This window comes from Peromyscus californicus, unplaced genomic scaffold, assembly GCF_007827085.1.
Source record: "Peromyscus californicus insignis strain IS unplaced genomic scaffold, ASM782708v3 Scaffold_14__1_contigs__length_90479793_seg_2, whole genome shotgun sequence".
Lineage (NCBI taxonomy): Eukaryota > Metazoa > Chordata > Mammalia > Rodentia > Cricetidae > Peromyscus > Peromyscus californicus.
In genome coordinates, this window is record NW_026294436.1 from 42,842,307 (window position 1) to 42,858,600 (window position 16,294).

At 44.7% G+C, this 16,294-nt stretch overlaps 1 protein-coding gene across 8 annotated transcripts in view; it reads left to right on the forward strand.

Moving 5' to 3' along the window:
- The first annotated feature begins 8,608 nt into the window (after positions 1-8,608).
- Positions 8,609-16,294, forward strand: part of LOC128109843 (quinone oxidoreductase-like protein 2) — a 46,502-nt gene continuing 38,816 nt past the window's right edge. For 5 of the 8 annotated variants that reach the window (XM_052737312.1, XM_052737313.1, XM_052737314.1 and 2 more), the window contains exons 1-6: positions 8,715-8,809; positions 8,900-9,008; positions 11,897-11,993; positions 13,863-13,921; positions 14,459-14,524; positions 15,302-15,411. In XM_052737312.1, the coding sequence (XP_052593272.1) occupies positions 8,760-8,809; positions 8,900-9,008; positions 11,897-11,993; positions 13,863-13,921; positions 14,459-14,524; positions 15,302-15,411 (491 nt within the window). In that variant the 5' untranslated portion in view covers positions 8,715-8,759. Of the gene's footprint in view, positions 8,810-8,899; positions 9,009-11,896; positions 11,994-13,862; positions 13,922-14,458; positions 14,525-15,301; positions 15,412-16,294 lie in introns of all 8 variants that reach the window. The other 3 variants (XM_052737320.1, XM_052737319.1, XM_052737317.1) reach the window with 3 other exon arrangements.

The window sequence follows — 16,294 nt, forward strand, 5'->3', positions numbered from 1 at the left end:
AGCAGAAGAATCTGAAACCACGACAGAACAGAAGCAGGCTGAGGAGAACAAGCAGCCATTGGCTTCAGAAGCTACAAGAAGCCAGCCATGATAGAGGCTGACAAGTATCTGTGAAGACCGGACAAACAGGACGTCACTGGGGACAGCAAGAACAATCTCAGTGGCACTTAGGGTTGGTGCACAGTGGGATGAGTGAATGGAAGTGGAAGTAATAAGCGTATTCGACAAGTTTAACGGTCTTGGCTGGGAGGAGATGGCTATGATTTCTCAGGGAGGGATAAGGAATGAGGTAAGAGGAGTCAGTTTACAAGGGCAAGGTGGGATTAATGGGGTTAATTCCTACCTCGTACAGTCTGAGGGTTAAGTGAGATTCCTGTGGTGAAGGCTTTTCTTAAAGATAACCATAACATGTGAAGTATGATTATCCTGCTGTTGAAATAACAACCCCTCTGCACCCTCACAAGGCATTTGAGCTTGCTTATCTCTTGGAGGCTGAGATAGGCAAATCTCACTGTGGATGGCCTTTTGTGTGTGTGTGCTGTTTCCCATTTCCTCCTGCCACCACTTCAGGCATCAGAGCCCAAGAACCGTGTGAGCCCTCCTTGACATTTCTTCCTGCCAAACAACGCAACTCACTAGGTCCCCTGGGTCACAACAGGAAGCTGGGGCTTGATAAGCGAGAAGCGATTAAGGGAGAGGACAGGAGCCTCCCCATTGTTATTAGGAAGTGGGATTAACATCTAGACCTCTCGGGAACTTTGCTTTCCCAGTTTATTAGATTTGTATCAGTGAACTGGGGAGCCTGGGATGGGGGGCACATAGACTGTCCTCTCACAGACTTTTGAGCCACCCCTACATCTCAATTTAGGAACCGAAAGTCCCACCAGAGCAGAGTTTTGTCTGTTTTGTTCACTGCTGTGTTCCCATCTGCCTGGTACATGGTTGTGTTTAATAAATAAGTGTTAAGTGAATCTATTCATCATCCATTTATGTTTCCACTGATTTGAAAGAAAAAGTGTGTATACTATAAGCCAACCATCAAGAGTTTTGTAGATAAACAGAGATAAAGGGCAATCAAAATAATTTAAAGATGTATACTCTGTGCCAAGCATTTTACATATATGAGATCTGTAATCACAGTCACTTCATACATGGGGAAACTGAGATTCAGGAAGAAGTCATTTGGTTGAGATGTAGGACTGAAAAGCAATGGAGTTGGAGTTCCTAGCCTCCTGACTCTAAAATTTACACTCTTTCTATCCCAGACCCATCTCACTGTTCTTTGGCTCAAACCATATCTGGACCATCTTGAACTTGCCATATTCTCCTGTATACAGTCCTTTACCTAGGACAACCCTGGCTGTGTTTTCTGGCTGGCTAATACTGTTAAAAACTTTCCTAAAGTGATAGTCTCTGGCAGGGCTGGGTTAACCTTCCTCTGTGATCCCACAGCCCCCATTGCACCCCTCCATTATTGAACAAATGAGAGACCTTTGTGCTTCATTTCGCTAGATGTTGCCAATTTTTTTGTTTGTTTGTTTGTTATTTTGAGACAAGGTTTCTCTGTGTATCCCTGGCTGCCCTGGAACTCATTCTGTAGACCAGGCTGGCCTCACCACCACCAGGCTGGATGGTTAAGACTCTTAAGGGTAAAGAGTGTCTTCTTAGTGAATACAGTTGTATACTTGCTTTTGTGTGTTATCCTCACAACCTCTACCCGAGGCAGAGGCAGCCGTACTTAATTAAGCCTGCTCTACGTATGAGGAAGTGGAAGTTTCGAGAAATTAAGCAACTTTTCCAAGATTACAATGAGGAAATAACTAAGCCAGGAACCAAACGCAGGTGTGACAAATCCCAAAACCCAAATTCCTTTTACTTCACTGAGCTATTCTTAGAATTATCTGTATTTCTCACAGCTTGGCCGTGGAGATAAAGAGATGAATACCAACCTGAACAATGAGACTAGAGAACTAATGTAGGTTTGTATAAATTTCTTTGGGGTGGTGAGGCATGCAGAAAGGGAGAATTTCCCTTCCCTGGGGAAGGTGGGAAGGAAAGCTTTCATGAAGTTGCTAGAAGGTTTGGAAATTTGTTCACTAGTTCCATAATGATGGCTGAAGTTGGAAAATAGTTGTTTTCATCAAATACTGGTGGTTAGCTTAGGGGAGAGAGTCACCATATCTTGGGTCATCACTGCTTCTAAGTGGTTCTATCTAGATGCCAAGAATTTAGCCCTAATGCCTGCTGGTACCTGCTTAAGTAACAACTTGTAACCAGGCAACCCAGTCAGACATTAATCACATTGTGCACCCCTGTATGTGTGTGAAGACTGCTTTACATAATCACACTTTTAAATCTTACACAGTATACTTTTAAGTGAAACCACCGCACTTTCAAGCTTATGGCTCTGTGGAACAGGGTAGTAGCTCCTAATTATACGCTAGCACTTCTTCCTGCTCTTGTCCGTCCACTGCGGGCATCCCTGGAGGCTGCTTTCACTGTATTCTTTTCTTCAGGGAGTTATTCTCTTTTCTGGGCCTGGGAGACTGTAAAATTCCTATAAAACCAAGCTTAAAACTCCAAGCAAAGCATGGCTTTACAATGCATTGTATAATACCTTCTTTGTCTACTCCAGAGGGCATTTGGGGGAAGCACAGTGGGTGGCTGGAGACTGTTAGAGGGACTCTGGCAGCAGGCAATTAGGACGATGCTAAACTGCTCAGTTTCCTAGATGTGTGGCCTTGGGCAAGCCTCTTAAACCCCATCAGCCTATATTCGGGATCCATAAAGGAGTGGGGAAAAAAATAGTATGCTAGTATCCTGATATACAGGACCACTGGGAGGGTTAATGAAATCATGCAAAAGCGCTTGGTAACTGCTCTGCTGTGAGAACCCAACAAGTGCTCATTCTAACGTTGATTGTTATTACTCTCACTGTTAATGATGAAGCTGTTTGGGTGACAGTGATTTGAAACCTACGAAGCCCTGTTAAAAGTCTAAGTAAGGATGATGATGACCACGACAATGGCGACGACGATGATGTTGATGATGATGTACATGTGGAGAAATGAGATCCAGCCTTCTTGGTAGAAAAAGTAGCTGATCCTAATGCTGTCCCTACCACCACCCAGCAATGTGACCTTGAGCCACATCTCACCTACTCTGTTTCTTACAAATGAGGTAATTTGGTGAGACTATCTTTTTGTTGTCATTATTGTTAGTTTTTCGGCTGCGCTGTGTTCTTACCCTGCAAGGAAATGTCACGAAACACGACAGAATCCGCTAATAAGAGTTTTATTAAAGGTAAAGGGGCAGAGAGTGAACAGGCCTGCAGGAAGCACGTGTGTGGAGAAGAAGAAGGACCCGGGAACATGGCGCCGGATTTTAAAGGCTGGGCATGGACAGATCAGCGTCACTACTACACTCAAGCGTGTAGATCACGTGGCCACATTGCATGCCTACGTAGCCAATGGAATGTCACGGATCTTGGTCACGTGAGATGCCCTGACCCGGAAATGGCTATCCTGACCTGGAACTGGCTAGGCGGAAGTGTCCAGGTCCGCCAGGCATCCTGGTCACGCGAGATGCCCTGACCCGGAAATGGCTATCCTGACCTGGACCTGGCTAAGCGTTAGTGTCCACCAGGCATATGCGAACACGCCGACCGTGGGGGCGTGTTGTAAACCTTTCAATTATGTTTTGAGACAGTGTTTCTCTACATTCCTGGCTGTCCAGGTTGTCCTTGAACTCACAGAAATCCTCTTGCCTCTGCCTTCCAAGTGCTGGGATTATCCTGAATTCCATCTCAGGTCAGAAATCCTGATTCTATTGGTGTTGGGAAAATAACTTGTATAGAAGCCCTTCAGTTATTCCTAGGATGGAGAAGTAGTTACTGGCCATTACTCAGCTCAATGGTAAAGCACATCTCTGAAGTTGATGAACGCTAACTCCCCTGTTTCTATATGGTCTTATAAATAAAAAACATGGAGCTAGATATGGGGTGAAAACCTGAAAGATCAGGGAAATAGGGAAAGCCACAGCTAACCTCACCTCACCAACTCTGCAGCTTCCAAAGACGAACTACTCCCTGTCTACCCACGCCTATATGCCTTGCTGTTCTGCCATCTGATTTGCTCTCTCTGTCCAGCTACATCACTTCCTCTTCCTGCCCAGCTCTGTCACTTCCTGTCTGTCTGTACAGACCCCCAGACTTCCATGGTTAACTAGTGTTGGAATTTAAGGCATGTGCCACCATGCCTGGCTCTGTTCCCAGTGTGGCCTTGAATTCACAGAGATCCAGACAGATCCCTGCCTGCCAAGTGATAGGATTAAAGGTGTGTGCTACCATTGCCTGACTTCTATATAGTGGCTGACTTTTTCCTCCCATCCTCAGGTAAATTTTATTGGGAGACACAGTATATTGGGGGACATAATACATCATCACAACCCTGTAGTAATCAGAGTTAACGTCCAGGGGAGAGTGCTGCACAGGCAAACTCTTCCCATACATCTCAAGGGGTTTGGAGGACACCACAAGATGATAGCTGATAACTGTGATAGCAATGCTGAACTAGACTACATGAAGACCAAATTATGCCCAGCAGCCATAAACTCAGGTAAGTGTATGCAAGAGCCCTTAAAACTGGGGCCGGAACGATAGTTCAGCAGTTAGGAGCATTTACTGTTCTTTTAGAATTCCATCCCCAACAACTACAGGGCTCACAACTGTGGCTGACTCCAGTTCCAGGGTATCTGACTCCCTCTTCTGACCTCCATGAATTCCCGCATGCGTTGTGCATAAACTTATGGACACACACACACACACACACACACACACACACACACACACACACAAACAAATAATAGATGAATTCTAACAAACAAACAAAAACCTTTGGGATTTGTGGCTTCAGTTATGTGGTGCCTGCAGCTTTCCTATACAGCTTGTAGAGCTCCTTGCTTTCCACCCACTTGACATTCACTGAGTATCTGCTATGTGCTAGATGTGGAGGTGAACTTGGAGGCAGCAGAGATAGCCTCTCTTTTCGAGAAGTGTTATTGGATCGCACCTTTTTACTGTGGAGGATTCTTGCACATTTCCAGCACCATCCTGTATTGAGCTTATATTGTTCCTCTACTATTCTGTGAAAACAGAGAGGTTTGTGTATCCAGCTTTGGCTTGCTTCTTCACCCCCAGCCCTCCAGCAGCTCCTGGATGTTAAATATTATCTCTCCATGTGACTTGTAGCAGAAGGAAGAATCATCTGTTACTCTCTTATTTCCCTAATGAGTCCTCAAGCTGATTTGCAGGCCAGTGATGGATCTCCTACTTCCTTTGGAGATGGTTTGGATTTAGCTGCTTGATGTTAATCTCCTACAGGACTCAATTTTTATTCTTCTTGTTTCTTCTTTCTGCCTCACTCCCAAATAAAACCAAATAACCAGGACAAACAGAAACAATAGCTAAAAATAGACAGTAAGGTGTGGTGGCAACACCTTGATGGGCAGGCTGGATGTTTCTTTTGCTACCATGGTAACTACTATCAAACAGCCTGCCACCCTTCTGGCTGCTCTCTGTAAATGTGAAACTTTTTTTTACATATAAGTGCTCAGATCAACTCAACTACCTAAAATACTTTCAATACCTTCCAAGACTCTCCTTAAATAGATGTCTGCTAATTTCTTCAGATAGTTTCATAAATGTTGAATGCAGTATCAAAAGATCTCCTTATACTTGTTGATCTTTATATTCTCTGGGGTTGGCAGAATATTGTAAAAACAATAATAGAACATTTTCTGGGGCTAGAGTGATATCTCAATGAGTAAAAGTGTTTGCTGTACAAGCATGAGTTTAATCCCAACACCCTCCTAAAAAAGTCAGAAGTGGTCATATGCACTTCTTTGAACCTCATGCTGTAGGAGGTCTAGACAGGAGGATCCCTGGAGTTTGCTTACAAACTCCTCTAGGGCCAGTGAGAGACCCTGCCTTGAAGGACTAAGGCAGAAAGTGGAAGATCAGCATACACACCATCCTCTGGTCTCTGTATGAGTATAGGCATGTTCACCCTTATACATACAGGAACATACACCACACATATGTTCCTACTCTCACATACTTGCACATGAAAAATTTCCATAAAAGCACTTAATTAAAAATCAAAGACTTAACACTTAACGTTACTTCTAATTATCTGGAGAACTAATGCTAGATTAACTGAGTTCTCATTCAACAATTCATTGGATACATATCTATTAAATGCTTAAAAGTGTCATGCATTATACAAATACTCTAAATATAAACAAGATTAAGAAATGGTTGCTAGGGCTGGGTGTGGTGATGTATACCTTTAACCCTAGTACCCTGGAGGTACCAGCTGGATCTCTTGCGAGCTTGAGGCCAGCTCATCTACAGAGCAATAATAATTAATACTCAGAACAAACAATTCTGGTTACATCGTAAATATTAGATTTCTTGTTGTTGACTGTTTTCTGGCGACTAAGATTCCCCCCCCACCCCCAGTGCTAGGAACCAAGCTCAGGGCTTTGCAGGCTGGATTGGTACTCTACCAGGGGGCTACACTACCAACCTAAGAATGACCATTTGGGGGTGGCATTGCATGTCTCCACAATTCCTGCCTTCTTTCCCTTTTTTTCAAGTTGCTGAGGATTGAATCCAGGGCCTCCAGCATGCTAGGCAAGTGCTGGGACACTGGGCTACATCTCCAGCCCCTGGTTTCATCTTCTATGCTTGGTGATTAGCAGTTTACAAAGTGCTTTCATATCTGTCTTGTCGGAAACACAGGTTTTTTAAGATCTCACATTCTGGACATTGCTTCCCTTCTGTTGTGTGTATGGGGAGCTAAAAATTCCCAGTGAGTGCTATTATAACGGCAGTGTCCTCTGCTGTACACCTGAGGTGGTTATTTGGTCTTGGGCTCCTCAACCATCAAAGCCTTTAGGTCATAATCTCAGAAATGCATTCTTACTTCATTTTTGCTTTATGGTTTCCCTTCATTCAATTGTTGTTCATTCACATTCAATGCCTCCTTTTTATGGGAGTGTTAATAATGGGTGAGAACCATTAAGAAGGTGGTCAAAGAGGTGGCAGTACTAGGTTTCAACCTGTGACCTATACTCTTTGACCAGATGTCTTTCAAAGACACTATGCTGTCATTAAATGCTATTAATCCAATGATAGTCTTCCCAGTTTATCACATGCCTCTCATATATTGCTAGTATGTATTTGGTTGCTGTTGTGTGTCTAATCAGTTTATTTTTAATATGTAATATATATTTAATATATAATAGATAATTTATTTGATTATTTATACAATTATTTAATAAAAACAAATAAATATATATTTAATATATACACATTTATTGTGTGTGTGTGTGTACATATGTCATAAGGCCAGCATTTGGAGTTCAGGGGACAATTTTTGGGAGTAGGTTCTCTCTTCCACCCTGTGAGTTCTGGGGGTTGAATTCAGCTGTCAATCTTGGTAGCAAGCACCTTTATCCATTCATCCATCTTGCCAACTCCTGGCTGGTTTTATATAATATTTCATATATATAATAATGCTGTTTTTAGTTCTCCCAGGGTGTACCGATGTACCTAGGGATTATGTGGTCACTGAATCACATTTACTAAATGTTAAACCTAATATAGGCAGGCCTTTGGAACATGAAAACCATTAAGCCTGACTTTATTTTCTTCATTAATTGATATTTTGAGACATGGTTTAACCATGTAGCGCTGGCTGGCCAGAAACTGGCTATATAGATCAGGCTGGCCTCAGATTTACAGGGATTCACCCATCTCTGCCTTCGGAGTGATGGGATTAAAGGCATTTGTCACCAGGTTAGTTTATTTTTAATTTTACTTGAGACAGGGTCTCACTACGTAGCTCTGGCTGACTCGAATGTTTGATTTTCTTGTCTCTGTCTCCTGGGTCCTGGGATTACAGGCCTGTGCCCAGCTGGCTTGGTTTTAATTGGACACTCTCTTTGGATTTGCTTAGGATCAGTTAACACCAGATCATTAGTAACAGTTTAGTTTTATCATAATTAATCTTGTGTGAGAAAATTAGTAGCAAGGTTTTCGAATGCAGACATCAAAGGTTCACCTACGCATTCAGGGCTTCCTTCTTACAGAGAACCCCAGAACAACTACTGAAATGTTGCCAAATATGGATTTTGTTGTTGTTGTTGTTTTGTTTTTCAAGACAAGGTTTCTCTGTGTAACTCTGGTTGTCCTAGAACTCACTCTGTAGACCAGGCCGGCCTCTAACTCAGAGGTCTGTCTGCCTCTGCCTCCTGAGTGCTGGGATTAAATTGTGCGCCGCCGCCACCACCACCACCGGCCGCCAAACACCGATTTAACATGCCCCAGTACCCAGGAAATAGAGTTATGAAGATCACATGTTCTAGGTCTGTCTGCTCAACACAGTTGACTTCCAGGCCAGCGAGCGCTACACAGTGAGACCCTGTCTCAAAAAAAGGTTAATCTGGGGTAATCGAATCATTTTTCCTCATGCTTCCTTTTGGCTTTCCAGCACCAAGGACGGGCTCCGGGGCTGCGCGCCCCGTGGTCTAGCTTTAGAAGCAGGGTGGGGCTGCCGGTCCCCGGTGCGGACAGACTGAACCCGGTCCGCTGGGTCGCCGGGTCGCCGGGGGCGCGTCCTCGGACGCCTTTCCGCTCTCCCTCCGGGCTCTTCCTGCCACGCGCTGGCCACGCCCCTCGCGACTTTCTGCTGGTCATGGCGGCGCGGCTGTGTGCACGGCACCTCCCTCCGGTGTGGCTCTGCAGGTGCAAGCCCGACTCTTCCCCAGAGCCCCCCCCCAGTACCGGCCCCCGGGTACGCCTGAGAAAACCAGCCCCTTTTTATCTTCTTTGCAGGCGAGCGGCGCAGGGCCAAGGCCGGCACTACCGCGCCGCACTCTGCGCCGAGTTGAAGCATCCCCTGATCACTGAAGAGGTGGCCTCCCGCCCTGTCGGGCCACAAGAGGTAGGGTGACAGGCCTGACTCCGGATGCCTCCACGTGTGGTACAAAACCTCTGCCTATCTCGGCCACGCCCTAGATGGCTTTCTGCTGCAGTCAAGATCCTAGTTCCCAAGCATAGGGGTGACCCGGAGACGGGTGCACACCTACTCTGGGCTGGAAGGTCAAGCCCTTTCATGGTTCACAGAAAGGCCACAAGTGTCAAGGAAGCAGTCTCTCAGAACTCACATATAGGCCCCTTTCGAAAGCTCCAGAGCAGTTGCCTTAGAAACAGCATCTGATTTATGCGCGACTTTACATAACAATACAGATAAAAGACCCTTATTCTTTGCTTAGCCCCTCTTCAGCGGCAGTATCAAATTCTCTGTCCTTCCCTCTCTCCCAAACTCCAATGAATACATGCCTGGGCCCCTCTGCCGTCTTGCAGTAATTTGGGATGAGATTCTTTTCCTGTTGAGGCTCTTACCCAGATATGTGAAAGTCACCTTGGCTTTGCCTAGTGACCACCACGGTGACAGTATGTGACAAATACATAATGCAGAATGAGAACTAGAAACAGGGCGGAGTAGGCAAGTGTCTTCACGTTAGGGATCGCAGATGGGAGACAGAAATGCAGCTGCAGCCCTAAAGGTCACCGAAATGGAGCCGGTGGTTAAAATGGATTATTTGGAAGAGCATGTGATAGCAGCCACTCTGCTTATCCGGATTCATGTGCCCAGAGCTCATCTTGAATCATCCTTTCTGGGGGAACTGGTGCTTTTTTGAACACACCATGTAATTCAGGCTGACCTTGAACTCAAGATCTTACATCAGCCTCCAGAGTGCAGAAATGCCTCACTACTCTCAGCTAAATGGTTCTTAAGACCAGAAAGGAGTGGCTTGACATGGGAGTGCTGTCCACTGGTCAATAACTACTCCCATTTTCGAAGGCTGAGGGTTGGGCACCTTAGCTCTGCTATATTGTATTGTAAGGAGTTAGCTTGTGAGAGCTGTATTTATGTTATTTTTATTTGCCCTAAAACCCCTGGAGTTTGAAATGGACCCTGGCATGTGGCACCTGCCTAAAGAATTGAGAAATGTTGTGGGCGGTGGTGGCGCACACCTTTAATCCCAGCACTTGGGAGGCAGAGGCAGGTTGATCTCTGTGAGTTGGAGCCAGCCTGGTATACAGAGTGAGTTCCGGGACAGCCAGGGCTGTTACACAGAGAAACCCTGTCTTGAAAACCAAAAAGAATAGAGAAATGGATGATTTTTGTAGATACGAAATGGCTTCTAACCATTCCACCACCACTATACTAAACTTAAACAAGTGAATTTCATTGGTTTGGAATTCCAACTGCCATCTTCTGGGATTCCAACTCCTGTTGGGATGTGTTCTCTAGTGAGAACCAGAGTCATGTGGGCCTGTTCAAACAGACTGCTGAGCTTTGACTTCCTGTGTGATTCAGCATGGGGTGTGGCTTAAAAGTTTGAGTTTCTTACTTGCTTTCTTTTATCTTTTAGACAGTCTCACTATGTATCTCTGGCTGGCCTGGAATTCACCATGGACATCAGGCTGGCCTGGAACTTACAGAGATCTGTCTAGCTCTGTCTTCTCGGTGCTTTCATTAAAGGCACATGCCTCCACCCATGGTGAAGTTTGAGTTTCTAAGAAATCCCCAGGGGGTACCAAGGATGGTCCAGGACCAACCACCTTTTGAGACTCACTGGCTCCTCCAAAGGCCTAGAGCAGTGGTTCTCAACCTGTGAGCTGCGGCGACCCCTTTTCAGAGGGGTCACATGTCAGATCTCCCACATAGCAGATATTTACATTATGATTCATAACAGCAGCAAAATTATAGTTATGAAGTAGAAATGAAACAGTTTTGTGGTTGGGGGGGGGTCACCACCACATGAGGAACTGTATTAAAGGGTTGCAGCATTAGGAAGGTTGAGAACCACTGTTTTAAAGAAACCCTGGCCTTGTGGTTGCAGTTGTCTCAGTGATGGCTTTGCCGAGAGCATAGAAGACAGGGCTCTAGGCTGTCCTCCAGGATTCCAGCTCAAGTCTGGACCATAGTTGTCTGTGCTTAGACCCCCTCAGTGGCATCCTGTTGTTCCTAGTATGAAGGCCAAGGTCCTAAGTTCATACCTGCGAATCTTGGTGCAGTGGAGTTCTCTCACTCTCCCCGCTGCCCTGTTCTTTCTCTTCCTCATCTTCTAGGCTCATGGGTTTTTCTTTTGTCTCTGATACAGGGGATTTGCTTTTCCCCCCCCCTTGAGACAGGGTTTCTCTGTGTAGCTTTAGTGCCTGTCCTGGATCTCGCTCTGTAGACAGAGCTGGCCTTGAACTAACAGAGATCACCTGACTCTTCCTCCCGAGTGCTGGGATTAAAGGTGTGAGCCACCACCGGCCGGCTATGTGTCATTGCTTTTATTTGTGCCAAACTTTTACTTGCGAGTCTGAATCATTAACTCTTTACTTTTATTAGCTCAAGGGTTATGTTCCTAGTTTTTCGTGGCATTCTCCAAGGGGTCACACACCCTCATTATGTGCTTTTCCCCATCTTTAATACTTGATGTTGAGTTATAATTCAACACATATGAGCCAGGCATAGTAGTTCAGGTTTATAATTCTGGGAAGATTTCAAGTTTGAAGCCAGCCTGGGCTACAGCATGAGATTCTGACTGAATGACAAGACCACGTATGGCTTCATTATTATTTAGTTGGTGCCTTCTCTATTATACTTTTAGGTCCACAAAGGCTGACACTTTAGTGCTTTTTGCCTTATGACACTCTGGTTCCTTGTTCAGTACCTGGCCTATGGTTGTCATTCATTCAGTAACCCTTTTTGGATTAATTATTATCGAATGAACTTTGTCTCTGTTTTGTTGTTCTGTGTGTCCTTTGCAGGTCAGAGTTGATGTTCACTTCTGTGGCATTAACTTTGCCGATATTCTGGTCTGTCGTGGTCAGTATCAGGAAAAACCCCCTCTTCCCTTTATACCTGGTGAGTATGGGGGACCACAAGACTATTCCAGGAAAAGAAGATTCTGAGGTTTTTCAGAGCCTCATTTATCGTCTCAGACACTCCTGCCCACCCTCTGCCGGGCTTGACCAGTGAGGTTTCTGTTACGTATGCCACCATCACTGTTAGAGTCACTCCCTCATGACCCTCCCTGTGCAGGCTTGTTAGTCCCAATATTGTATCCCCAGCTTAGCACTGTCCTGGCTTATAGATGACACTCAGTGGTGTAGTTAGATTTTCCGTTGCTGTGATAAAGCCCTGACCAAAATCAACTTGGGGAGGAAAGGGTTATTTGGCTTACACTTCCATCACGGAGGGAAGTCAGGGCAGGAACCGAAGCATGTTCAGCTATCCTTCTTCTATTGCCCAGGCCCATCTGCCCAGAGATGGTACCACTCACAGTGGGCTGGACTCTTCCACATCAGTTAGCAATCAAGAAAATGCCCCACAGACACGCCCACAGACAGATCTGACTGAGGCAGTCCCCTAGTTGAGACTCCCTCAGATACTTCTGGGCTGTGTCAAGTTGACAGCCGCAGCTAGCTGAGGACACTCGCTAACTACTTTTAAATGAGTAAATGGGCAACTGTTTACACATTGTTGTGTTCACCAGAATTCTGTTCTGTTAACCCTAGTTGCTCCTTTGTCTTCTTGCTGTTGCCTCGGTTTTATTTTTCCACTGAGGGATCACAAACATGCTTGCAGCTAAGACCTGCACCCTCATCTGCCCAAACCCAAAGGAACTAATGCTGAAGGTTCAAAAGGAAGAAGAGGAAGGGAAAAGTTTAGACGTGTCTTAGCAGTCCGCTCTCTGATTTCTATTATGCTCTGTCTGGTTAGTTTTAGGCCTTTAATACATGGATAAATAACTGGTTTTTGTTGTTGGACTTTATTTAAGGAGATCTAAGTAGAGCTTAGTGTGTTTGGAGCAATGCATATTCTATATTGATAAATATAAAGATTAGTGATTCCATGATTGCGACACAACTGTTATGTTGGGGTTTTTGGTTGTGTCTTAATGCCAGGAACCATTTCCTTCTGTTTGTATTTGCTGAAAGAATAGACCAGAGGAAGATGTCACAATTAAGTTATTCCCCTGGCAGAAAAAGTAGGAAATGCATCGCTATTAGGTTCAGAACTTTCAGAAGTGGCCAGGCAGTGGTGGTGCATGCCTTTAATCCCAGCATTCGGGAGGTGGATCTCTGTGAGTTCAAGGCCATCCTGGCCTACAAAGTGAGTTCCAGGACAGCCAGGGCTACACAGAGAAACTGTCTCAAAAAAAAAAAATCAACCAACCAACCAAAAAAAAAAAAAAAAACCAAAAAACCCACAAAAAACAAACAAACAAAAACCCAAAACAACAAACAAACAAAAATCCAAATAAATAAATAAAAAGAAAAAAATTTCAGAGGTAGATGGGGAAAGGGTGGATGACACTAATTCCTCCTATTGAGCTGAGTACTGTCTGAATAAACATAGGTCATGTCTCTGAGGACCTCCTTGTAGTTCAGCAAAGGAGACATGGCAGCAGATAAACAAAATTTGATGATCATTGTAGTTGGGGTTGTGTAGGAGCCCAATGGCCCAGGGATCAGGGTCAAAAGTACCTGTGTACCTGTGAGTCTCTGTGCTTTTGGATATTCTTGAAAATATCTAGGTCAAGAGCGGGACAGCCATAACTTAGTGTTGTGACCATGAAATCTTATGCTCATTATCCTGTGTTTTGAGTTAAAACAATGGGCATTCAAAACTTAGTCACTCCCAAGAGCAGATGAGGCGCCCTCTTGATCAGAGTTTTCCTATCTCCAGGATGCTGGGCTTCAAAGGTAACCTAATATTTAAATGTTCCAGGAATAGAGTTTTCTGGGGCTGTCCTGGAGACAGGAACAGATGTCACCACTGTGAAAAAGGTAAATTGGTTAAAACCCCAGAATGTGTGTGTAGCTGTGAAAGATGTGCAAATTTCATTTGTACCCAGAAGGTCTTCCTTCTCCTGGCCTTTGCCATGTGACCAAGGGAATTCAAGACAGAAGGGAAAGAACGAATTCTGAATGAAGAGGTGGGGGTCTTGGTGGCTTCATTAAACTCTTTATTATGAATATAAGACAACACTTGGTCTTCAGTTACTGAAAGAATAAAGAATTTATTTTTATTTTTATTTTATTTTTTTGGATAAAAGATTTTTAAGTTTGAGTCTCAAGTGAAAGTAGTCACAAGGATTCTAATTCCTACCAAGGTTTCCTTCCCCAGCTCCCTGTTCTGTAAAATGTGCTCATATTGCCTTGGGAGCCTGGTGGCAGTATTGAGAGAATTGCTGTTTTGTCTTTAAACTAGAAATGAACTCTGAATAGATGTTAAGGCCAAGCTGTGTCTTATGGGTCAGAGATGTGTGTCTTGGAATGCAAGGCCATGTCTTTGAATGTATGTTCTCACCTCCCCACCCCCAGGGAGATCGAGTTATTGGAGTGAGTAACTTCAATGCTATGGCTGAAGAGTGTATCACCGACCAGAAGGTATGTCTGCCTCTCAGCACTGATGGACACATAGATTTCTTCTTTTCCTTTGTTCTTTTTAGTTTCTGTGTCTCTTCCTCACACCACCCTCCATATATATTATATCCTTATATTATATCTTCTAGCCAAGCAGTTTTTTTTTTTTTTCAAATGCTAAACTTCTATATTGGTGTGACAGCCCTTGCACAGAGTTTTGTTTGTATAGAGTTTTTTGTTTTTTGTTTTTTTCCAGTGCCTGAGCAATTGGCTGGCCATTCATTTGGACCCTATTTAGTGAGTTGTAGTTGAAAAACTGGTTTGGTGCATTGAGTTGGATATCATGGGTCTGTTTTCCTGTAAAGCTTATGGAAGTGGTCTGCACTGGGAACAGAGCCAGCCAGGGTAGCCCTGTATGGGGTGAGCAGGATGTGAATGGTGCCCCCTAGTGGGGCCGTGTTATAAGACTCCCATCCCCTAGTGGGGCCGTGTTATAAGACTCCCATCCGACTTCACTAGAGTACAATTCACCTGTGACCCCCCCTACAGTAACCCGGAGTCTGTTCGCCCTCAATTGGTTCCGTTTTTGAGCAGATGCCAGGCTTAGGGGTTTGAAGTCTGATACACCTGAGTCCTAAACTCACCCCGGCTTGCTTGGTCCTGATCTGTACTCCTTAATAGGTGATGATAGACATGTGTTTCCCATTGCAAATTACTCACCCAATCAAATCATGTTTATTGAGCAGCCTCCGTAGCCAGGTACATATGTCTGCCAAATATTGCTGTTATTTCTTTGTGTAGACCCTGTGGCGGATTCCAGAAAACGTCTCTCTACAAGATGCTGCAGTCCTACCAGTATCTTACGGCACAGCTATTTTGGCTCTAGAGCATCGGGCCCGCACCCAGCCTGGGTAAGGACTATGTAGGAGGCAGAGGGCTAGGTGGTACCTTTTTCTGATATTAGAAATACCTGACAGGACCTTGTCTGAAGCCAGCCTGGTGGTGCACTTGGTGTTCCTAGCATTCGGGAAGAGAGGCAGGAGGATTAGGAACCCAAGGCTGTCCTCGTTGCAGAGTGAGTTAGATGCTGGTGTGAGCCACATGAGACCTTGGTTCAGAGCCGGAAGCAAACCCTAAACAAGACAGCATTATCCTTCCTCTCTTTCCCTCACCTCCCCCCCTCTTGTTTTCTCTCCCCTCCCCCCACCTTGTTTCTCTTCAGCTCAAGTTCCTTTAAGTTGAGGAAAGGCAGAGGAGAGGAAATCTCTTGATACTGGGGACTGGCTGTGGGCTATCTTTTTGCCTCAGCATGGTAGAACTTGGACTATGGAAATTAGGAGAGGCAGTTCTCTTGAACCTGACCCTTGTGAGGATCACTTCATAGGAGTACTTCAAGTTTACAGAGTGGTTTATTTTATTTTATTTTCTGATTTTTGAGACAGGGTCTTGCTGTGTAGCCCAGGCTGGCCAGGGATAACTTATATAGCCCAGGTTAGCTTCAAATTCAAGGGCTTCATTCTCAGCCTTCTGAGCGCTGGGATCATAGGCCTCTACCATCATTCCTAGGCAGAAGTTGGTTTATTTAAACTCACTTCCTGTGTGAGCTTGTAGTTTGTGTTTCTATGAGGTTTGATTGGTTATGCCAAGTAGGATATTTTATTTTACTATTTATTTATTTATATTTTGTTTTCAAGACAAGGTTTCTCTGTGTTACTCTGGCTGTCCTGGAATTCATTCTGTAGACCAGGCTGGCCTTGAACTCACAGAGATCTGTCTGCCTCTGCCTCATGAATG